Source organism: Falco rusticolus, chromosome 14 (assembly GCF_015220075.1).
Source record: "Falco rusticolus isolate bFalRus1 chromosome 14, bFalRus1.pri, whole genome shotgun sequence".
NCBI lineage: Eukaryota > Metazoa > Chordata > Aves > Falconiformes > Falconidae > Falco > Falco rusticolus.
Window position 1 is genome coordinate 2,178,854 of NC_051200.1, and position 24,387 is coordinate 2,203,240.

The window sequence follows — 24,387 nt, forward strand, 5'->3', positions numbered from 1 at the left end:
TGAAAGAGGTTTCCCATTGTTTTTTCTTTTAAAACCTCACAGTTAGAGGGGAAAGTCTAGATTTCTGCTGGGGACTTTGGAGAAGACTCCTGATGAATAATCACTCAGTGTTGGGTCCCTCCTGAAAATGTCACCTTCCTGTTGCTGAAGCATTTGGCAAAATGGTTTTCTGGTTTCCAGCTGGAACTGTAGGTATCAAGCAAAGCATTTAGCAAAAATGTTCTCTAATGAGTAGCAGTTCTGGGAATCTTTGCCAAAATCCAATTTTTCTTTGGTTTCCAGTAAGTTTTGCAAAATCAAAAAACTGAAGAAGTGTTTTGGAGGAAATGTAACCAAATAAACCTGAGCATCCATTAGAGTTGGTGGTGTAATCAGAACATGGGTAGAGAACTGTGTACTTTATTTTGAGTTGGAAAAGTTAACTAGCTCTTTCCTCTTTGGATTAAAGAAAATTTCTGTCCTTGTAGAAGGTAACTATTTTGTTTCTAGTCTAGGATGGAGTCATGTCACTTGGTTATGAGAAAAGTGATTAGAAGGATGTTATGACAGCATTCTGCCCTTGCTGGTCCTGGCTGGGACAAATGTGTTGTCATTTTGAAGGAGAACAGGAGGGAAATCAAAGTTATTCAGTATACTTCATCCAAGAAAAGGATCAAACATCTCCTGTGTCCACCAGACACCATGTGTGCACACAGGTCTCCCATGGCATACCAAAATCTGTGTTAAGTTCCTCACCTTTTGTAATAAGTCATATTCTCTGATGTGTAGTGACTGGACATGAAGAAGCTGATTGTTTTACCACCAAGGAAAAATTATCAACCATTAACTAGCAATTTATATTATCGTGTAATGACTTCAACCAATATGTGTTTTACCTCCATGTAAAGAGTATATATATGTATTTAGGTAAAACTAGGTCACAGCCTCAGAGTTTGGGTAAATAGATAATACAACCCTCAGTGACACAAGGTTTTGCCATTCTTCGTTGCTGGGACTGCAGCATGTGATCAAACCAGCTTTAAACCACTGTGGCCAGGGTTTTTGAGCAGTTCCCTTGTGAAAATCCACTTCACATCTGTGGGCAGGCAGCGGTGATCTCCTCATTGATGCACCTCCACTTCCCATTTGGTGAGTTTATAACTAGCCTGGGTATGTCACAGAGTGATGACATCTTTTAAATACAGTTAGTCCCAAAGAAGATATGAAAATTTGCAAAACCTATTTGCCTACAGAGTTCATGAGTAATATTGATCCACTGGCTGACATTTTTGATGCACGACCAAAGTAACTGTAAGTTTAAGCAGCTGTAAGTGAAAGCATCTTTGGGCCAGAAACTTTAGCAGCGAGCTACCATGTAATGTGGACGTTGCCTAAGTAATTACGCAGTGCCTAGTACGTGAGCCCTCAGCTGCTTTTTGCCAATGAGATGCATCTCTTAGGTGCGCCGTGTTTGTGTTGCTTTGTGCCAGCTGGGAGCTGGAATGTTCTACCCAAGATGTGACTGCAGTTCAAAGCTGGAGGAAATTCTGTGTGGTTTTCTGTGTATAATGAAAAGGCCCATATATCGGTGAGAGATTAGAGTAATTTAGAGACACGGAGGAAGCCCTTGCCTTCTTCCTGTTTGTGAATTGTGTGTGATCAGTGTGTTCTTAATAGCGCTGTTTGCAGGAGACTTAATCAGATTCTCTTTATGGCAGAGCTGACACATAAGCGTTACCATCCACTGAAGGTATAAGCATTAAGTATTTATGTACCCCAAATTGTGCACCAGTCGTACTTATCCAGACACAAAGTGTGATAATGGCAGAACACTGAGTTTATTAATAGAACACAGCAGCCAACATATGGCTGCATAGTGGAAGCAGTGTAAAACGTAAGCCACACATTTCTTTTTAAGAACATGTATTTCACACCTTTTCACTTCACACAGGAATATTTTTGTGATGCCTTTACAGTTAGTCTGCTATTCCCAAAAGGCTATTTTTATATTTTCACAACATAGCTTAATTAAGAAAAATTGTGTTTTATAAACAATCCTGTATATTTCAAACCTACCCCCTTCAAAAAAATACCCCAGCAAGATCCAGGTGGTAAATTGCAAACAGACTGCTTGGTTCAGCACACTCAAGAGGAGTTTTCTGGCTGCATTTATAGCCTCCGGTGCAGCTTGGTTGAACTGTGTTGTGCATTTCATATATTTCAAATGCCAGTATATGTCCCATCTGGCAGAGAGTTTAAGCAAGCAAGGGCCACACACCCAGCGTTTACTTTAGCACTGTGCCTTTGATTATATCTTGTTTTTTCACAGCTGAGATTTTAAGGAGTTGCACTGATAGTCTTTAGCCATGTAAGCCCGTGTCTGCTTGTTGTGTTTCCAGAAACTTTAGATTTGGGGAAAATTTGAAGAGATGATCTTGCAGTCTTACCTGGCTTATGCAAGTAATTTTGCATATTTCTTTCTTGAGGGACTCTTATGTACATCTTTATTTGTGAAAATCTGGGGTAAAACAAAAATCTGCTATTCTTCTGGATGGAATACAGGAAAATTTTCAATGGCTGCCTGTATAACTTATTTCTCATGCCATATTCTAAACATTGTTAAAATTGTCAGTTTACAGGAATTACAGTCTTGGAGGCGTTAGGACACTCATCCCGCCTGACAACATCCCTTTCTAAGAACCTGTGAAGATTAGTTTGTGGCATAGATTTTTCCCATGTTTAAGTTTATAAGGATGAAGAGCCCCATGTAGAATATATCTGTGCAACTTCCGTGACAAAAATTGCTAAGCACATTATATATAAATAGCAAACTGCCTTCTTTAGGGACTGATACAGACTGCTTTTGAGATAGCTAAGTAGACAAGTATGTAGTAAAATATGGGTATATTTAGCACTCCAGAAGGCGATAGATGATATTCTGACTTAATATCACATGGGCTCTTAAAAGTTTTTACCTCTGTATAATCCCTTGTACTCAGCATTGATGTTGTCACACATTTGGGACTTAATTATAAGCTTCACTGCCAGTCAGAGTACCAAATGGCAAAGGATGATTTTGGAAGGCAAAGGGTAGACCTGACTCTCATGAATCATGAATAGAAGGGAAGGTGATGCAGGAAAATGCTGGGGTAGTTTAATGGGATTTGAAATAAATATGGTTTAATGGAATTTTTGCATAAATGTGGTTTTTAACATCTGCCTGCCTCATTGGTTCTTACAGGCATCTGCTTAGATTGAATGCATTCTGGTTGGCATCCTTAAAAAATCAACACTTAAATGGTTATAGTCATACAATGAGACTGACCTCACAAAAGCCTCTGCCAGGCTTGTCAATGTACATCTCCTTAGGGGCAATGGGAGAGAATGGCCGGAGAGCCAGAGGGGTTGTGGGGGGCTCTATTAACCTTTCCCAGGTGAGTTTGAAACAGGTTTTCCTTCTGGATGTTTTTTCCCCTGGTTGTGCAAAGCTTGAAACCTTCCCACTTCAAACATGCCCTCTTTTCCCAGGGCTGTTGAAGACTCAGATATGCTTCTGGTTGGCGTGCAAGCCTGGAAAAACTGCAAAGAATATTTGCAAGTGTTATCTTTGAATCAAAACCACCAACTCACTTGGATAGCATCTCTTACCTCTTTCTTCCTTTTTCACTAGCCTTTTATACGAACATTTTTGCTGCTTTTGAGAATATTCTTCCAGCATTCGTACCCACACACATATATTTTGTGCTGATGTAATGATGCCTGTTACTGAGTGTGACTCTTTTTTTTTTCTAAAATAAATGAAACAGTAGAGTTGTATTGCAGTGGAAAGGATGTGTCTTGAACTGGTATTGCCATGTTGTCTTCCTTCCCAAAATGCTGTGCTTCTAAACAATGCTACATTTATTTAAAACAAAGGTCATATACCATGCTAGTTATCCTTAGAGGATGGGTTGAGTGGCAGCAGGCTTATGTAAAGAAAAAAAAAAAAAAAGTCACAGGGCTCCTATAAATAGAAAAGCCATATAACCAAATTTGGGAACCTACAGTATGGTGCAGAGTTTGGTATTTTGTGATCTTCAAAATCCTTAAGCGATACTAACACTAAGATAAGTATATCCAGAAACAGTTTATTGTGGAGCTTTTTAAATTGTATCTTCTCAAGTTATACACTTGGTTTGTCTTACTAGTGCTCTCTTTGTGTGGTCAGACCATCTCAGGGTGACTATTTTATGCTTCATGCTTTAACTACAAGCGCGATGGCATTGTAAGGTATGAGGAGACCTGGCAGACTGACTGGTGTGGGGTGACATGGTGAGAATAAGTATGGAGCAGCTCTTGTATGTTCTTGGCCTTGGTGCATTAACAAGTACTAGTCTCACAAAGTGGAATGTTGTGGAGAAGGAACACAAACACAAGCAGACAGAGCATATAGGTAAGCAGCTCTGGTGCAGTAAGCCATAGGTATCTAGCGAAAGCAGGCTGAATTTTAGATACCAGCTCATTGCAGCCTGTTCTGCCTGGTGCTGATAGGGAGTGGCTGTTGCAGAAGATGTAATACCTTTTGTGGGCTTAGTACCTGCTGGGGTGATTGCTGGCTCCCTGGGGGCTTTGGGGGACAGACAGGCAGACTGGGGCAACTCCAGTTGTTTCCAGGAATTGCAAGGTCATTTTCAATCCTCTTAATTTCCAAGCCTCCAGCCACTAGAGGGAGAGAATGCTACATATTTATGGCTTTATATGAGTGTGGGGATGTGTGTTTAATAAGGGAATTGCTTTTCCACAGAAGGGCTTTCTAGGCAGTACTATAGCTGGTTTTAACCCCTCTATTTATTTGACCGCAGTGTTATAACTGCCTCTGAGATATGACCTCTCTAGACTTCTGTTGGTTTATGACCTAAAACAGTAAATGCTCTGGAAGATGTTAGGTGATCCTTGTCCATGTTTTACACCCTGTATTTGCTGTCAAGCATCCCTGCTGTGAAATGGCTTCCATGGGGAAACTTTTGGCTCCTCCTGGATCTGCCTGTCTCCTCATGTTACTGCACACCCCGCTGCACTGATATGGCATAACGTACAGTGTGGTAATGCACAAGTGAAAGACATGGGAACAGCGGGAGAGCAATACCCCTTCCTACTGCTTTCTTCCTGGCAAGCCAGAGACTCTTTGAGCCTATGGCCTCTTTCCTCTGCAATAATAAAACAAGCCCAAGAGGGATCTCATTTCATTTGGAATTAAACCATTGAGTAAGTAATTATTGCAGGCAGATGAGTTTTAACAAATTCAAAGGACACCAGCAAAGCATTGTAGGTTTAGGGAAGGGAACAGGGATGGAAGTTTTAAAACTTTCTTAAGAAAGGTGTACCTGAAAGTGAATTTTGTATACCTTGAAAATGTAAGGAGACTGAAACTTTCCTTTGCATATTGAGCTCATTGGGAAGACCCATGGACTGGCTGTGTCAATGAAACCCTGATGAGGGGACCGTGGGACTTGGAGGAGTCTTGAAAGGTAGCCTGGGATGAAAGCAGCATGCACAGTGGGTTTGAAAAGCTGCAGCCTTTGGTCTGCAGTACTATTTAACAGATGAATTTACATCCCTCTGTGGATGGTAGATACGGAGGAGTCTCTCTTGCCTTTCTTTTGACTCATGTGGGTGACTTAAGGCAGGGCTCTCTCAGAAGGGAAACCTCATGATGCTTTAGCAGCCTGAAGTATTGAACGAGAGCGTGTCTCTGGGAATTTTCCTGACTCTGAAAGTCAATAGTTCCAGTTAGCAGAGCAAAGCAAAGGAAAGACGTTTCTTTCCGCTGATTAGAGCTGCAGATGATGCTCCAGCACAAGAAGTTCTCCTGGTGAGGTTGAGGCTGGTCCCAGCTGCTCCTTTGCCTGCCTGTTTCACTTGCCCAGCTGTGCCCTGGCTGGCGCAGCTGATGGCAGGCATGAGAAAGCAGAGAGGGAAATGTTCAGGAAGGCACTAGAAACCTTGAGATTGACCTGACCCAGGCACATTAGAAAAATATGCCTGTAAGGACTAAATAGACGTCATCCTAGAGAAGATGGTCAAAACACTCCTTATTGTCCTGGGTGTCCATCACTGGACAAGCCATAGTTGTAGGGTTAAAATTCAGCTGCTCTGGGAACCCTCCCTACTCCAGCGAGCGCTCCTGTCTGTGCACCTTGCTTGGCTAAGGGTCTCTTACCATGTACTTGTAACTCAGACTAACTGAAGCCATGAAAATGTGGCCGTGAACCGAGTGGCTTGAGCTCAGCCTCCAGGGCCACAGGTCACAGCTTGCATTAAATAATAGAGCTAGAATAGTGACAAGTGAATATGAAAGACTTCTCTGCATCTCTGTGCATTTTGATGAACTGTGGCCGTAACCTTATAAATATGACCCGTTCGTTAAGCCTTCACCTGCCTGATGGAGATGCAAGGTCTTCTGAGGCCAGTTTACCTGCTTTCTGTACGGTAGCTTTGTTTATTGAGAGCCAAGCTGTAAAATCGTTATCCAAGCAGTAAGCCTGTGGACTTCAGTGGGAGCTCTGCCTTGGCTGGAGAACACCACGCCATCTCACTGCTGGGGTTTCTGCCAGTGCAGATACCTCAGTGGGAGGAAAAGCATTTTTGTTTCAGGTTTTATTATGTGTTTGTGGGTGTAGGACCAGGTTGGGAAGCCTTGTGTGAAGGCACCCAGCTCCAGTGAGATCCCCACTGGATGTGGGTGGGGAAGAGGGGGCTGACAAGAGTTGGAGTGTGAATCTAAGCTTTCAAAATTGTGACAGGGGAGGGCTGTTAAAAGCCTCTAGGCCATGGGCCATGGTGTTGCTGTGGGCCCCGGAGGCTTTGTCCCCTGGGCTCCTGCAAGGGAACATCCCTCCAGGCAAGAGGGAGGAATGCATGACCTGGGGGAGTGTCTGTTGTTTAGCTGTAGATCTTCTTGTGAATTGTAATATTAAGCTCTAGTTTTCTTTAAAAAAGTTCTTTTTTTCGCTGCAGATCTCTCTCCAAGTACACAAGTTAAATGAATTTATATACAAGCATTGTGCTACTTGTAAAGCTCTTTCTTTTTCAAATTTAGTTTTATTCCTTTTTTTAATCTCCATAGGATTTGCCTCGAATAAGCAGAACTAGGGCAGTGCTGGTAACAGATGGACGTAAAGAAGACTTAGATGCTGGAAAGACTTTTAACAGGCTTGGGGATCTGAACTGGGGTATCTTCCTCGTCACCCTAAGAGTTTAATTTGACTGCAGGTTATTAATTTTTGCCTCTACAGCAGAGGTCTTAGCAACAGAGTGCGTTCCTTGGCAACAGACTATGATAGTTTAATTAAAGCAGGTGTGGGAGTTTTAAAAATGCCACTGTTGGAAAGATTTGAAAGATATTAGCAAATCAAATGGGCTGAGGCATGAGTCGTCTTGTCAGTCAGACGGGGGTGACAAGGAAAAAGGAATAGTAAACAAGATGCAAACCACGAGGCAAATTGGCAAAGGAGCGGTTCTGGAGGGGAGGCAGGTACGGGACTTGCATGTTTTGCTGCCTTCCCAAGGGCCTGGCTCGGGCTCGCCCCGGCCATCCCCCAGGACACTGTGGAGAGGGGTGGGAGGAACGTCTGTGTGTCTGGGAGGTCTTGTGCTATGAATTGAATAGTTTACTTAATAAAAATATTGGTTTTTAAAAACAGGTTTCCAAACTGTGGTTTTCCACTAGGGCTTTCATAAAAGTTACAGTTTGGTTTTGTCCTCGCAAAAATTGAAGCTGTCATTTTGTGCGTAAAATCAAACAAAAAGTCCTTGAGGAGAACCTGTGGACAACGTGGCTGTGACCAGTTGCATTGCTTACCTCCTTGACCAGAGGAGCAAGCTGTGTGTGATATGCACCTCTGCCTGGAGCTAGACTGGTGTCTCGTTGCTCTGTGGCTGCTAAATATAAATTACGAAATAATTAATAATGCCAAATACACATAATTAAATTAGAAATAACTCTAGTTTGTGACAGCATATGGAATGTACATACACATAGCTGATCTGGACTGGAGAAGTGGTTTGGAGCAAAGACACAAGTTTGGGCTCTCCTGTCTGTCCCTGACACTCTTTTGATGTGTAACCTTGGGCAAGTCAGGAGAAGACCTTATGCCTCTGGTTTGCAGCTGCAAGAGGGAGGTAATAATCTTTTTCCCATTCTGTGGTAAACGGCAAGATCCTGATCGCTTACATGGGAGCAAATGATTTTTATGCACTTGTTCAAGGCCTGTAACTTATGACTAAAACTATCTTTGTGTCAGAGTTAGTTCAGGAGGACACTTGTATCTGGGGCTTCTGAATATGCATGTCATCTCCTATTAAAGAACAAACAAACAATCTTGTAATGTACCATAAATAATAATACTTTGCAAGAGCCCGAAGCACTGTGTTATTGCTGTGCTAATCTGAGATGCACTGGGCCATTATGAAAGTATTCCATAGGGTTTGTGGGTTTTTCCTAAAGGAAGGTATGTTTTTCATAGCTGTGTAGCGTAGCTGATTGGTTTATAAAGCCAGGCTGGGTAATTCCTAGTAGAGGTTAGACAGTTTCCCCTCCTTTCTCATTAATTAACCTGTAGGATTTGGTGCCTTTTCTTTGCAGTTCAATAGAGACAATGGCTGCAAGAACATATTTGTGCTCTCTAATATGTAATGAAGAACTTCTGCCTCCTGCAGCAATGAAATAACCATGTGTGACAGGGCTCTCCAAAGAGCGCTGTCAGGCTCCTGCTTGAATGAGGCAATTCAGGGCTGGAATTTCGATGGGGAGGCGTTCGCTGGGGGATGTTCTCCGATGCCTGCAGTCGACATTGTAGTTGGGGTGGAAAGAGAGAGTGGGTGAAAAGCAAAGGAAGGGAAATCCCCTTGTGAAGGCAGCAGCAGGGGAGGGAGAGAAGCATCTTGGAAAAAGTTTCCACATCCAGAGAGCAATTTATAGCAGTATTCTTATAGTGGGATTAAGGAAGGGAGGCCTTGGAGATCTAAAGGAGATTTCAGTGGTGATGTGGTAATACAATGTAGTGAAGAAAAGAGATTAGAGACAGGTAAAATCCTGTAATGCCGCTGTACTTCCTTTACTGCTCTCTCAGGTTGCAAGAAAATTTACCATCAAGTTTGGGATCCCAGTGTTGTTTTGGGTCTGTCTCAGGCTAGGGATTTGTACCCAAAAGCTGCCCTGCAATGCTGCAACACAGTGGTAAATAACAGTGGGAGAGCGGGGTGGGTGTCTGTATATATTGGATCGGACAGTGGATTGCAGTGAGAATGTTGTTGAAGTCTCTTGTATGTCACATGACTTCAAATGTATTGGATGAGGTACAAGGATGGGGGTTACTTTTGCTTTTTCAGCAGTGGAATCTGGTAGTAAGTGTCCTTCTGCTCATACCCATTTGCTTTGCTTTTGAATCATGCTCTAGCTGCAAGTAATTAGGAGAAAAAAGTTGCACATGAAAAAAATGGCATTAATCTAATAATTATAGTCCTTATATCACAAGGATATAGTCACAACTGCTATTACAGAGCAGTTTCCAGGTAATCCTTGTCTCTTCCTTCCCTGCCTTCGCATCTCTACTCACCTGCGAGTTTATTACTCATTATGAGTGTCACTCACTTGGCAGTCAGCAGTAGATCCCAAACTGGACTGGACTGTCAAAGGAAAGACGTAGCTGTGATTGGCGTTACGTTGTGTAGCCAGCTACTGCATATGAAGATGCACGGGATGGTTCCATTCAGGCTGGAGGCACAGGGCACGTGGTCTGGGGCTGCACTCTGCCTACTTCTGCAGTACGAATGCAGGTCAGGGGCTTGGCTGTGGAGACCTCCAGGGCTGAGTGTGAACGTGTGATCCAGTGGTGGCCTGGAAGCACTTTCACCCCAGCCATCGAGTGTTGGAAGGGTACGCCATGTTGCAAGAAGTTTTTATTAGTTTGTACCAAGTGGCTGGATTATCCAAAAAGTTGGTTGATCCAGACCAAGAGTGTGGTGAAGGGAATTGTGTAGGCGAGTATCCAGAAGCAGCTATGTGAGGCTGAAACACATCAGCTGGTTTTGGTCCTTATTCTGTAGGGAAAGAGTCATTTGGAGTCCATGACAGGTAAAAAGTGACCAGACCACAGTTCTGCTGAGAATGAATGGGACATTGTGTTATCGATGAGAAGTGTTTGAGTTCTTACAGGGAACTTACTTCAGAGCAATACCACAGGTAAGCCAAGGATCCGCTCTCTCACTTAAGCAAAATCTATTCCCTGCCTCCCCAGCAGGACTTGGTGCTGCTCTGTCTTGTCTCAGGTGTGCGAGTTACCCCTGGGGACTCAGCGGCAGCGCTGGCAGACCTCCAACTGATGTGAACCTCTGCAGAAGTATGCTGAATATGCTGATGTGCAGCTGTGACACATTGCCACCTTCCATGGCCGGTGAAGTGGTGGGGAAGGGATAGCTAAAAGGATCTTCTTCTGTTACGTAGGTCTTCAGTGCCTTTGTAGAAATAGAGGGATGTCCTCAAATTATTTCAAGCAATATTGAATTATTCACTGTCATTGGTAGTAGAAATTGCAGTTTTTGTAAGCTGAATCACAAGGCAGGAGCCTGCAGTGCAAACTCTGTGCCCAAATACTAAACACTGAAATTTGCCTCTCTCCCCTTGGGCAATATGGATTTTACTACCAGTGCAGTCCCCATAGCACTACTCCATAGTGCTCTGTGTGACTCACAGCTTTTTTTTTTTTTTTGCAATACTACATGTCTGGCATGTACTGGCAGGGCTACCCGCTATGCATTCATGTGTGCTCAGTTGCAACATCCCCATTCAAAAGCCTGGCAGAGTAGCCAAGATGCAGTGTCCCTTCCTGAAAGGCAGGTGTTTTCTTCCATTGTGGGGTTGCTGCAGTAGAGAAGCTCGCAGGTGGCTCTTCCTATTGTGCCCTCTGCTCTGACAAGGGCTCTGAGTTTGGTCCCCTGCCCACTGGCTGGCTGCAAAATGCTTTGCATAGTGAGGCAACAGTGGTGTGTTTTCTTGGCAAGGAAGGTGCAGCTGGTTCTTTCTGAGATTGCATGTGCCAGAGAGAATCACTGCCCCACTGATCCGGGCAAGATTGGATTTGTGTGCAGACTGATGCGGATTCAGGGATTTGGCTAATCTTTGGTCCTTGTTGCTTTTCGTCACCCTTGCAGGGAGCAAGAATTAACGTGGCAACCTTTGGTTTACTTCTCAAATCAGCTTAGCATAAACAAGGGATAGCAAGTGAAACAGTGGAATATTAACCTTACTGACAGGCCTAATCAACAGCTGACAGCAGGAGGAGAGAAATTGGTATAATTTCTGCTTGTGCGTAACAAGCCTCAACAAAAATTGTTGTCCTCCTCCAGATCCACTTTACCAATTAGAGCAACAGGGTAGGATGTGCCAGACAACTTCTTTCTCCATTTGTTCTGCCATGGTTAAGATGAGTGTAACTTTGACTGAAGTTAGTGGAGTTACTGGGGTGATGCAGTGCATGTTTTAAAGATGATCTTTTGCTTAAGAGGGTTTTTCTTGTGTTATTTGTGTATGTGTTTGACAATAATGCAGATCTCTCATTTAATATTTTCTTGTAGAAGAAACATATACCCTTCAATTACAGGTAACCTGATCATTGCTTTTATTTTTAGTCCAATTTTCTGAAGGAAGCAGTGCCCATGCATTCAGGGTGTCTGCCTGTCAGTTCTTCTGTTCCAGCATTCCCCAGCCCCTACAGCTTTTGAATCAGTTGGTGAAGTTGCACTGGATTTGACTGACATCCCAAACAGATGATGTATCAATGAGTTCTGTGGAAACCAGGGCTGCACAAAGACGTGGCAATCACATGCTGTAGGAGAGGGGGCTCTCCCTGGGGAGGAAGGTGAGGAGCAGACCCAGATTGACAGTACATACGTTGCAGAAGAGTTTTCAGAGGCAGGATTTTCAGACCAGATTCCTCCTTTGGATATAAATAACTTACCTGGGGTTTCTGTCACTTGACACGGGAAATGTAGGCAGAATTCCAGAGTCTGGACATCTGTAAGTGTTTGCCTCCTGACTCTTTCTTTTGTCAGCCATCTCTGGGAATAATGATGGCTGTCAGTGCCTATGTAAAAGGTGATGGAATATGGCTTGATGTAACTAGAGCACACTATGTGGGGCCCAAGCAATGCGAAGATGCTGGGCAGCATCCCTTTGCTCTTGCCTGTACCTTTGTTCTGTCCTACTCTGTCCTATTTAAATAAACAAGTGAAGACACCTAGGCTCTGATCCCTCATGCATCCTGCTGAATGGCGCAGGACTAGCAGAAAGTGGCAGTCACGAGGAGCTGCATGTTGTTTCCTGACTCAAAATCTCTAGCTGCGGGAAAAATGTTGACTCCTCTGGAGGTCAGGAGCAGGAGACTGAAATGCCCTTCTGCCCTTGAAGCAGGAGTGCATGAAAAAAACACCATTTAAACACAGCCCTAAATTCCCTGCAAATGTAATAGAGGAGATTGTAGCTTCTGTACAGGTTTTGCAGTATGTCGTGTATATGGATCCAGTATATCCAGCAAACTCAGTGTATGTCAGCTGTTTCCCACATAGTCTCCACTATTTGTACCTACCCTCTCCTGCCTCTGAAGCTAGCTGCAGACTTCATCAGCTGCCAGAGAGGAGTTGTAAGGAATATTGGTGGGGTGTTCTGACTGTACTGAGGTGTGTCAGTCCTTGCGATGGGCTGCCCCTTCCTGTGGGCAGTCAGCTCCAGGAGGATGGCAGAGGGCTGCGGCGGCTGCGCAACAGCCTCTTTGAATGGCCTTGGCCAACTCCTTTCAATCTCCATGTCTCCGCCATAAGATGGGGAGAACCATGTCAACATACGTGTCCCAGCTGGAGGGATCGGGAGGATTCAATCCTGTTTCCAGTTGGCTGTGCACATCCCATATGCTATCGCTGCCTCTTCTAACCAGCGCCAGACAGACTGATCTCATCTGCCCCGGTGTGGTGGGTGGCCATATTGGTGATGAACGCTTAATGAATGTCTTGTCTTTTCTAACTGTGCATGGGGCTGTTGTTTCCTTGCTCTGACCAGAAAGTCAGGAAAAAGCAAGGAGAGTGGGCAGGGTGTTAAAACGGGCAGCAGAGCATGGGTGCTAGCAGGGAGGGATAACCCTGGGCAGGTGCAGCACTTTTCTGGGCTGGGAGGTTTCGTGTTGGTGGGAAGGGGGCTTATGCTGCATGTGTCGAGCAGAGTGAGAACCTACTGCCCTTTGAATGTCAGAAAAATCCCCAGCCCTGGCTAAGTGTGGAGGCATGTGCTGGCTCTGCAGATTTGGGAGCCCTGTGGTGCCGGGGGCGAGTGTGAGCAGCCACCGGCAGGAGGGTAGGGGTGCTGAGTGCCTGCAGAGACCCTCCCAAAGTTTTCATAGGTCCCCCCTCCTTTCCTTTCCTTTCCTTCCCCTCCCCTCCCCTCCCCTCCCCTCCCCTCCCTCCTGCAGAGTTTCAAAGCATGGCAAAGGGAAAAAAAGGACATCCCCCTCCCCTCAAATCTCTCGGTCTGTGACTGAAATAAATAACTACAATCCCAGGTAGTGAGGAGGCTGCTAATAACGTGCTTTTGACAGGCACGGGATTGCCGGGCTGAGGGATCTCTGACTGAAAGCTCCAGGCTAGGGTGGGGGTGGGGGGCTTCTTTTTTTTCCTGCCAGCTCTCGCCAGGCAGTAGGGATTTTTTTTTCCCCTCCCTGATAATAAGGACATCATCAGAAGCAAGATGCAGTGGCTAAGGGATGGATCAGGAATGGTGAGTTCAGGTAGCTATGTCTTTCTCTTTTCCTCTTATTGCAGTACTTTGACAAGGAAATAAGCCTCCGTCCTATCTCCTGACTCCTCCTTTACTCCCTGTCCTTGAAACCATTGATCACTCTGTAGCCATTTTATGGACTCTGCATTCCCAAACTGCTGAGCCAAAGAAGAAATTAAAAGAAAGGAAGGAGGGTGTGCATGCGCTGGGGCGTGGGAGGGGGAAGCAGTGCTTGGAAGGGGCTGGGGAGGTGGGCTGCGCTAGGGTGAACTGGTGGGTTTGTGGGGAAAAGCAAAGGATTCTCCAGGTGCTCGCTCGCATGTGGGGTGTGTGGTGTAACAGCTGTGGGAGAGGAGTGGAAGGAGAGGAGTATGGAAACAGGGCTGCTGGCTGTCAGCAGCGTTACTGCCACTGGGACCTGTCAGATCTGCCCCTTCCGTGGATGATAAGTTGCAGTGCGGGGGGAGCCAGAATCTGCTGCTGAGCTGGAGCGTCCCTGCCTTTCCTTGCATCAGACTGTAAAATAAAACACTCCTCTGAAGTGCAGAGGCTTCAGGAAAGCAGTTTATTTGACAGCTCTGCTTAATAACAACAACAACAACAACAATAAAAATACTTCCAATTTGCAGATGCCCTCACTGTGCCTGGAGTAAAGCTCTGAGGGGCTGCATCTGCTAGGAGGGAAAGTGGGGAAGTTCCCCCATCTCAGCAAGGGTCCCAGTTCCTCATTCAGAAACTTCCCGGTGAAGAGATGCGGTTGTTACTGTGATACTCCTCCTCCCCCCCATCTCTCCCTCCTTGTAGAGCTTTTCTTTGCAGTAGCATTTCCCCTTGCTTTACCCTTTCTGCGCTGGGCTGGGTTTTGCAGGGGTTTGTTGTTTTTTTTTTTTTTTAAATTATTATTTCTTCTTCTTTTTTTTCCCCCTTCCCTGGGCATTTTCCATCTTGTGGGTAGCCTCGAGGCATCTCTCTGTGCTGGTCCTGTGGCATGAACCTGCTCTTGGTGCCTGGCAGCACCGGGCAGCATGGGCTGCTGGCACCTCCTGGCTCAGCCCCTGTATTTCAGCTCTGTTGGGGGCACCTGGCAGATGTTACTGGCAGCGGGGATGATTCTGGAGCCGGCACAGAAATCGCTGCCCGTTCTTGCCAGATGCCCGGCTGCCAGCTCCGTGACGCCCTGTGCAGCTTGCTGCTGCCCTCCATCCCCTTTAAGATACTTACACAAACAGGAGCTTAATGGTTTATGCTTCTGAAAGACTCTGAAGCTGGTGCTGGAAGTGTAATGTGGGGGTGTAGACAGCAGCCTGCAGCACATAGCAAATTTATTTAGGGTTCTGTATAAGGCTTGTCTACCACCCAGCAACAGTTTGGGGGTTTGCTCCCTCCTCCCACCTTCTGAGCATCCAGGCTTTTCCTTCCCCTCTGCCACCCTGTCCCAGCACCTTCCCGAATGCATGCCAGTGTAGCACTTGTTCTCCTCTCCACCGGTGTCTAAGCAACACAAATCACCTTTCACCCATTTGTCGATTTACATTCTCAGAGATTACTATGCTGAAAGAAAAGTGGTGATGGAAAGCTGGATGTGGTTCTTTCATCCTTTTTTCCTCCCCAGTGACTGCTGAGCTGTGGTGGGGAGAGGAGGGTATGTGGTGGAGGGCAAAATGCTTTTCTAATGGACATAGCACAAGACTTGACACTTTCTTGCCCTCTTACTTTTCCAGCTTCCTTTCTTGCTGCTAGCAATGAGGGGGACTTTGTTATTTTGTTGTGATTAGTCTAATCTTTGCCCTGTCTAAGAGAGAAATTATAGTGATTGCTGAATAGCCTGTAATTTTAAATATTTTTTTGGGATAGTGAAACTCCGGTGGTTGATTTTTGAAGCAGGTTCTACCCTGGAATTCCCCAATTTTGCTCCTTCCAATAAGGGAAAAATGAGAGAGGGCTGTGGTTTCTGTATTTCATACAGCAGTTGAACAACCTCAGCAGTATTTGAAGATGCTCCATGTATCTCTAGATCATCTCAAAATAAGATGAAAAATGATTACAAATCAATAAAGTAAAACTGAACCAAATAAGATAAATGCAGCAGAGGTCTTTGCAGTTGCTTGCAAGCAAGGAGCCTGGTTTCCCAGGGATGGGTGGCTGTGGTCCGAGGGATTTAACGGGGAAGCAGTGCTCCCGTGCTTGGGAGCGCTGGGCTGCTGGGAGCGAGCTTCATGCTGCGCTGCAAAGCCAAGGACCTGGTGATGCTTGGTCTGTACTAATTCTGCTCCCTTGTTGCAAGACAAGGCATATTGGTCCAGATGTCCTGGCCAAGTGCCAGTGCAGACAGCTAGCTTTTATCTAATGCAGATTTTGCTCGCTGTCCCCATTGGTAAGTTATGTTTAGTACTTAAAATGTTGGATCGTATTGTTGTACTCTGCTAAACAAGTGTGTTATTCCACACCAGAAGTAGCTGCATTTTAGCAAGGCCGTATGAATATTACCGTCTCAGTCTACTGGCTAAAACGTGCTCCAGCAATATAAAATGGCTCAGTTTACTTCTAAGTGAAGGTTGGCTGGTACGTCCATGGACATTAAGCTGCCTACCATACAGTGAAGAGCCTTAGCCTTTCATCTAGAGCAACACTGGACCAATTTTCGTGAGCACTGAGCCTCTATTATGGATTTTCAGCTGTCTTTTTTAAAATCTGATACTATTTTCTGTGTATCTACTAAAGAACAACAATAGAAATTTATTTTGGGTAGCATCATTTGTTCTGCTCAGGCACATTGGTCTAAACCTGGATTTTAGACTGATTTCTCAGAAGTTCTGCACAGCACTGATTTATTGAAAGTGCTGTTTTCTATTGTTCTCAGTGCTGGCTTGGGTTAAAGAATCAGACCTGCTCCCTTTGAGAGTTTGTCATTTATAAGAAGCATGTCACTAATACTTTACAAGTGATAGTACCTTTTATTCTCATCGCAGGTGGCTCTTTATTTCTAAATCAGCTCCTTAAACCTACCTGTTAGTCCATAATATTAAGCTGTAGGGGTTTCTTTTTTTTTTTTTTTTTTTCCCTCCTTTGCATGTGTTGCTTTCTGTTTTTTAAACAATTAATCTTTTGCCAATTATGCTAGCATCCCATGAGGGTATTTTACATGGTTCATTGGTACTAAGTTGCTAAACTCTGCAAGTATCTGTTTCTAACTTAGAAAGATGAAACTAATTGTCATTGGTAGTGATGAGAATAAATCTACACATCTGATTGGCATTGTAAGTATGATGATTATTTGGTTAGGCATTTTTCACAGAGACTATTGATTTGGCATGATAATGAAATGAGTTAGTTTAAATCATGCCATAATACAGCCTTTTCTGGAATAGTTTTTTATCTGGCCAAGGGCAGAGTTTTTCCCTAAGCCTTTGCCTGTATTACAGAAAGACAAGCAGGCATCTTCCTTGGTATTTCCTTACCAAGGGTCTACTTCTGGGTTTAATGTTCGCCTGTGAAAGTCGAAGTGAATGCAGCCATTAGCTTCAACAGATATGGAGTCCCAGTCTTTTTTTCTATTTTTTTTTTAACAAGCATATATAGCCATATTTTTACAGTGCATGTAGTTCAAATATTTAAAATCAATCTGTTGTTGATACTTTACATTTCTGTCATAAACAAAAAGTAAATAATCACAACTTAAAATACTGAAAAGGAGTTCAGTAAATAAAAGGGCCAAATACTGCAAGTGGTGGAGATACTCGTAAGGAGGGCAGTTCAGCAGCCAGAAACTTTCTTACATTTTTTCCTTACTGATTCCTCTCCACTTGTCAGTCTGCAAATCAAGGGATATTTAAAGTACAAAAGCTCTTTGCACTCCATAATCCTGGAAAGCTCAATGTGAATTTGGGAAAAAGAGAAATGGAAGGAAGCAGGTTTGGTCCGATTTTCATTTTTGAGAGATTGAACAAGCAAATGCAGTTGGTGGAGAGAAGCCAGGCCAGGGTGGGATGGAAAAAGGATCTTGCAGTATCCAGGCATTAGGGAAAAATGGGACCTAAGAGGCCCAGAGCACCCTGAGCTGCCACAGAGACCAGAGGGAGCAGAGAGCACTGGGCTTGCTGCTGGTTGAGCGTGTCGCAGTGAAGCACCTGGGGAAGCCCCAGTGACCTGCTGAACAGTTCGGGTGTCCCACAGGAGATGTGTTTGGTCTGTCGTCTCCATACCCTGCAGCCTCAGCAAGGAGGGCCTTTTCCACAGAAGGGTGGCTTATGGCAGGTTTGTTCCTGTTCATCCTGGGATGTGTTTTCACGGGAGGTTGATACTTGGGTTGAATGAGCTCTGCATGCACTGGGGAGTTCTGTGCACACTGCAATGCCATAGACCTCCAAAACCTTAAGTCCTACCAAATGCATTTCTTTGTGGGATTTTTCTCACCCATGTAGGTTCTGTTCTGTTTTCCATTTCACTCCCCGTTTGGGGCTTCTTTCACCTTTCAATGATAGCTTGCTACTGGTGTTGCTATGAGAGTACACAAGAAGTGTCCAGGTTAATTTATCTGGTTATTTATCTTATGGCAAATAAAAATATTTGGATAAATACCTGATATACACTGTTGATTGTGTCAATCTCACAAGTGGCTGTGAGGTGGCCTGGCTCTTTTCCCATGCAAAACCCATGGCTCTGTGCCTCAGTTCCTACCCACTGGATAACAGACGTGCCAATAAGATTATCCTGAGATATGTCTTGATGGTACATCAGGGGTGTCTGGAAAACCCTTTGAGACTGTTGCTTGGAGGGTGCTGTAGAAATGTGAAGCATCGAGCAGGATGCACTCGCAGGGAAACCGCTCTCGCTGTGTGGTCACAAAGTCCATCTGTCCCTCCTGTGTTAAGGGTTTTGGTGTTTGAGCACAGCAGGCTTTGTAAACTGCAGTGTTGTTTTAACTGCTAAGAACCTGATTTCCTTGTATCTAGTCAAAGTGTTTTTCTTTTTTTAAACAATTCTTGAAAAATCTCTGAAATGCTTCAAGCTGACATCTTAATGTATTTATGACATTAGCTGCTTCTGCTCCAGAATGGTTGCTCTGAATCTCTTTGAGCCTGGCTGTTATTTTGAACATGACTAATTCCCTGAGTGACTAAGCTCTTAGATAATAGCCAAAATTCATCAAGTTATCTTGGTGTCCAATAGTTGCTATTGTTATGAAAAGGCGTCTTATGAAAAAAATAAATAAAGTTGCCTATTATGTAACATGGGCAGGGAAAGGGAAGATGAATATTGTTAGAGAATGGCAGGAGCGTCATATCTGGGAGCCACTTTCAGGCTGTGAAATCTCTGAGTTGGTCTAGTAGGAGGGTGTGGGTGAGAAGTAAAGTCCAGTTGTTGATTTGGAGCTCTGGTGAACTCCCACTGAACCCAAAGAGGTGCGTTCATGTGCAGAAGTGCTCTGTTCAGAGGGGTTCCCAACTTCTGTGTCCCCAGCTCTGCTATGCTACAGAATTCCTGAAATTAACCCAAGATAACATTGGGCATGCAGCAAAGTATACCACACCTTCTCTGCCATAGTTGTTCTCAGCTTTGCAGGCTGAAGCACTCAGAACTCCTGAAATGCCATGTTTTGGATAGCACAGTGAACCTCTGCTATATCCCATTAAATTTCTGTGTTGGTGTTGCTGATGAATGATGCAGAAGTGCAATGTGTGCTTCTTGAAGAAGCCAACGCAACACCAGGTTCTTTTCTGTGCCCGTTGTGTTTAACCCATGTCCTCCAGCAGGCAGGTTTATCTGTGTGATCCCGCACAGCGAGTGTCCCTTTGGCTCACTGCAGTCGCACATTGTCACGAGCAGTCGGCAGGAGGGCAGCGCTGGTCGTTCCTGGAAGGCTGTTGTATAGCATCAGGCGGAGACCGCAGCCTGTGCTACCTCTCACTGCAAGCAGCCCCACTGAGCCGGCATGGAATAGGAAATGAAAACCTACTGGCATTCATTTGCCTCATTGGAGAAAGAAAAAAAGAAAGACAGAAAAAAGCTTTAAACTTGTTTTTCCTTTTTAATGATGATATTACTGCTGATAAAAATGAATGTTTTCTGTTCTATTCATGCATCTACTGATACCCAGCTGGAATTCCTACTTCATTAGGTTATCTTGCATCGTTTTCTTTATTAAAAGAGGGCCAGATTCCATAGGCTGTTCCCTCTCCTTTTTTTGGGAGGCACAGAGAGGGGGAGAAAATGATTTCTATGAAACACATCTAGCTCTCTAGGTTAATTTGTGCGAGGAACATGAGGCCCATGGGTCAGCTTCTTAATAAGATGTTGTTTTCTGTACTCAATGTTTTGACAAGGAGAAATCCAGGGAAGCCAGATCCATCAGTGTCACAGAATGGGCATGAGGAGGGCTGCAAGGAGCTGCAGGAGATTTCTTTACAACCTCGTCCTCTTTCATGAAGCAGGGCTGGGGCTTCTGCTCCCGTCTGCCACAGCATTGTGTCATGGTTCTCAGTAAATCACGGGACTGTGCCTGGGCTCAGCTTTCCTAATACATACATGGGGGATAATTTTGTATTTCCCTCAGAGTAAGCTCATGCTGACAGAGCAGCAGTAAAAAGTTGAATAACAAGTCCCAAGGAGTGTACTGCATCAGGACTTTCAAATTCCTAAGCCTTTTTATGTCTCATGGTGCACTGGGGCAGGGCCTGATTTGGCCATGCCCATAAGAATAGCTGATTATAATCTGTTCGGTGGAGAGAGGAGAGTCCTCGTGCAGGAGGGCTGCATGTTAAACCCACACTTTCTGCAAGGTCAGTCAATAAAGTCATAGAGCGGAACCAGAAACTTTCTCTTCTTTTCTGCTTTTTCCTCTGAGTAGTTTCTGACGTTGCTGTTTAGTATGTGCATCATGGATCACGCTCTTTCCGTTCTGTCCGGCATCTCACTCTTGTACTGCTAATTGCTGGACCTCCATAGGCTTAGGCAGGTGAAAATACTCTATTAGATATGCTTTTTAACTGCGTAGGGAATGTGATGCACTGGATTTCAAAGGACCTTCCCTGTTGTGGCAAAGCTGAAATACACCCTTTGATTTTCACGGTGAAGAGCTTTCTCTTCTTTGTATCTGTGCGGCTCTGTTTCTCAGGGACCACACTGGGGACACTGACCCTGGGTTTACTAAGGTAGTTTCTAGTGGGTGGGCATTTTTCTTTCCGCTTACCACTTTGTCCAGGCATGTGCTGACATAAAGATCTCTGCAATGTGATGTCAGAAATGCTGCTTACCACTTTGTCCAGGCATGTGCTGACATAAAGATGTGATGTCAGAAATGAGAGCAGAAGCACTGGAGTTTCTGTAAGAGCGCCTGGAGGGAGCAGTGGAAGGAAGGGACTTGTCTTGAATTTTTCTGCAGTTTGGGTTTTGCTTTTTTTGCCTTGTTTCCAGGCTCAACTGCAAGCCCAGAAGCCTGAAAAGTAAAATTAAGAAGTAAACGTCAATGTATTTCTAGGCCGTGGTGGTTTTTCTCAGATAAAAGAGAGCTTACGTAAGGTTGAAATGAACATCTGAATTTGATGGGTCTTTTTGAACTGAACTTTCTTGATCCCTGAAGTCTTTCTCTGTGACCAGGGTAATTAGTGTTACCACATCTGACTTCTGCAGGATTTGAAAGTTTTTTTCCTTTTCTTTTTCAAAATCGGGAGTCTGAGGATGCTTCTAGAGTATAGGCTGGGGTGTGGCACAGATGCAATGAAAAGAGAAAGCACTTGCAACATGATTGCCAGGGGCATGAGATTTTAGTTTGTCTTAATGCTTTAAGTTCAAATAAACTTAAAAATAGAAGTTTTGTTCTTCTTACTGAGATCCAGGCAAGCACAATGGAATCAACCCCCAGACAGGCTCGCTTTCCATGCCACTTCAGCATGACTTGTATAGTGTTACAGAAAGATTGTATCAGTACATCACCCCTTGTAGCGCAGCCAGTACTGGGGTAAAGCTTTGCTGTGGTGGATGTGTAGCACAGCATGGCAGCTGAGGGCAGGATGTTAGCACTGAGCCATGCTAGGATGCAGATGACACCTGGTCAGGGTGCTCTGGAAGAAGCATCTGGGCACTTATAAGACAACAGTGAAAGGTTTTGGCTTTATTCCACCACCACCACCACCACCCACCCCCCCAGCATCATGTAAGTGCTTTAATTCTTCGACAGAGGAAAGAGCACCATCTACTGAGATGCTGGTTCTGTTTGTAGAAGGAACTAGGATTAACTGAGGTCTCCAGATGTTGTCCAAGGCCAGCCTTGTCTCTTATCCGACATGCCACTACTACCCTTTGCTCAAGGGTTTAAGACCTTTTCGTCTGGAACATGGTTAGTTTTCAGGAGGGTGGTTAACCAGGGCTGGTGCACAAGTATATTGCAACATCCCTGGCCTACCTTTGATTGTTGTCTGGCTGTTAGTATTAATTAAAATGGTTATAAATAAATCAATGTCTACACTGGGACCATAATTCTGTTGTGTATCACTTTTTGTTTTCTGAGATAAAATTAGTACTGGTGAAGAATGGGAAAGAGTTCATCTCCTGCAGCTTGCCTGAGCTCTATATGTCTTTGTGTATAGTACGTCTACCAAGGGTCAAGCTGTGGAGATGTCATGCTTCTTTTAGTGAAATTCGTGGTTTTCTCCTTCATGGGATGTTTAGAGCAGTGACCCAGAGATGCTCAGATCTGTCACCATAGCCTCTGAGCTTTGTATAATGCTCTTGGCTAGTTGGTCATGCAGGTTAAGCAGTGTAGCAAACTCAACCTCCAGCAGTGCCCTATGTTCTTTAAGCATTGCAAAAATGGGCTTAAAATCTTGGTTTATTCTCTTTTCCAGCACTCGTTGCCTTGCTACCAGAGCAGCTTGCTTCATGGGGTCTCGCTCTGCTTTCTTCCCCATCCACCTTCTCTCCTATTTCACTGCTTTGCAGGCTCTCAGCTCAGCCTTTTCTTATGCAGTTCTTCCTCTGAAGACTATGCCTCACCAGCTTTTGAGAATCATTATCTTATCCTTGCCCACCTCTCTTTCTTTCCCTTTTGTCTTTCTGTAATTGTATTTAATATAACTTCTATAAATGAATCATTCTCTTGCCTAGCTGTGCTGTGCTGTTGCTAAAACGTGTTGTGCAGCTAATGTGGAAGATGCTGGAGGAAGCTGTGCTTGTTCCAGCCACCCCACCACTTTGTTTCCTTGTTTGTCTCTCTGGTAGCGGACACTTGAGCTGCCATAGGAGGGAGAGCTGGGGCAGAAGGTGAGATGAAATAAAAGCTTCTAAGAGATGTGTAGAGCAAGCAAAAGAAAGGACAAAAGAGAGAAGTTGAGGAAGTTACTGGAAGAAAGTCGAGTTCATGTGGACAGTGAGGAAGCTTTGCATTTGAAGGATGGCATGGACAGGCAAGGAAGAGTGGGTGACTGGAAGAATTTTTAACTGCCAAAATCAGCCCCCCGAGTCTGAGTCTTTACAGATGTTCCTTCATTTTACCTGCTTCTCAGTTTGTGTAAGGAATTTTAGGCATTTGGGGATTTTCAAAGCTTCCCATGAAGCCAATCCATAAACGTACAAGACCACGGAGACTCTTGAGGAAGAAACTGCCCCTTACAGCATATCTGCAGCTCGTAGGCTGGCACCTTGCATTCTGGCTAGAGGATGGGAGAAGAGGGCAGTGTATAAGACTTACTGTGAAGAGAAAGGAAAAAGAGGCAACTCCCAGTTTAAGAAAATCCTCCTTTTTGGAAATTTAGCAAATCATAATCCCACCTTTAATCTCTGAAGCCCTGAGCTTAATTCTGGGCTAGATTTAGGAAAAAAAATAATTAATTTGATGGTCTTCTCATAATCTCTAACCAAGTCTGTGACTCAAACCCCACGTCAGTGTCTGACATTGCAGTCTACACTCATTAAGTGCCAAGCAGAGGAGACTGGGAGTGGAAGAGCAGTTGCCCACCTCCAGTTTACACATCCCTGTGTACCACTGCTGCTTGTTCTTCTTTGAGGGCAGTGTTAATTCAAATGAAAAGTTTATATTTCTCTCATGGTGCCGTATAGGTCTGAGATGGGGCTTGTGCTCAGAGAGAACTACAGAAGAACCAAAGCAGTTCAGGACTGACAACAACCAGCAGCCATTTCCCCCTAATCCATGGCTCTCATCCAGTCCAGACCAACACAACCATAGTTTTATTCCCACTTAGAATCATGAGACACACTGGGATTTGTTTGAAACTTTCCCAAATTCACTGAAAGATTTATCTCCTTTGACCAACTGATGAGCAGGTTTTCCTGGCCTGTCGGAGTTGGGATGCACATGCCAAATCCCAGAGCTCAGCCACGCTGCTTGCTACAGCGACATTAACAGAATTCACTGCGTGTGTGTTGAGGTTATGAGTCAGAGTGCTTCATTTTTGTGGTTAATGGAAGATGGAGCTGATGTGTTAGGAAAACATAGACGCCTCTGCCTGTCCAAGAGATTGCTGCAGTGGAGGCTGTTAATCTGCACAGGGGATCTAAGGTAGAACAGGGAATTGGACCTGAAACCCTGTACCGCCACACACCCCTAGACTATCCTGCCAGCCCATGCAGAGACACTGTACCTGTTGATGGGA

The 24,387-nt window shown here is 44.5% G+C and overlaps 1 protein-coding gene across 4 annotated transcripts in view; it reads left to right on the forward strand.

Moving 5' to 3' along the window:
* Nucleotides 1-24,387, forward strand: part of ARHGEF9 (Cdc42 guanine nucleotide exchange factor 9) — a 221,301-nt gene that overhangs the window by 73,930 nt on the left and 122,984 nt on the right. The window contains exon 1 of one of the 4 annotated variants that reach the window (XM_037407900.1): nucleotides 13,693-13,790. The exons of 2 other annotated variants lie outside the window; for them this stretch is intronic. Coding sequence is in view for 1 of the 2 variants with exons in the window: in XM_037407895.1 (XP_037263792.1) it covers nucleotides 13,778-13,780 (3 nt within the window). In the remaining variant the exon portion in view is untranslated. Of the gene's footprint in view, nucleotides 1-13,692; nucleotides 13,791-24,387 lie in introns of those variants that run through there. One more of the 4 variants, XM_037407895.1, reaches the window with a different exon arrangement.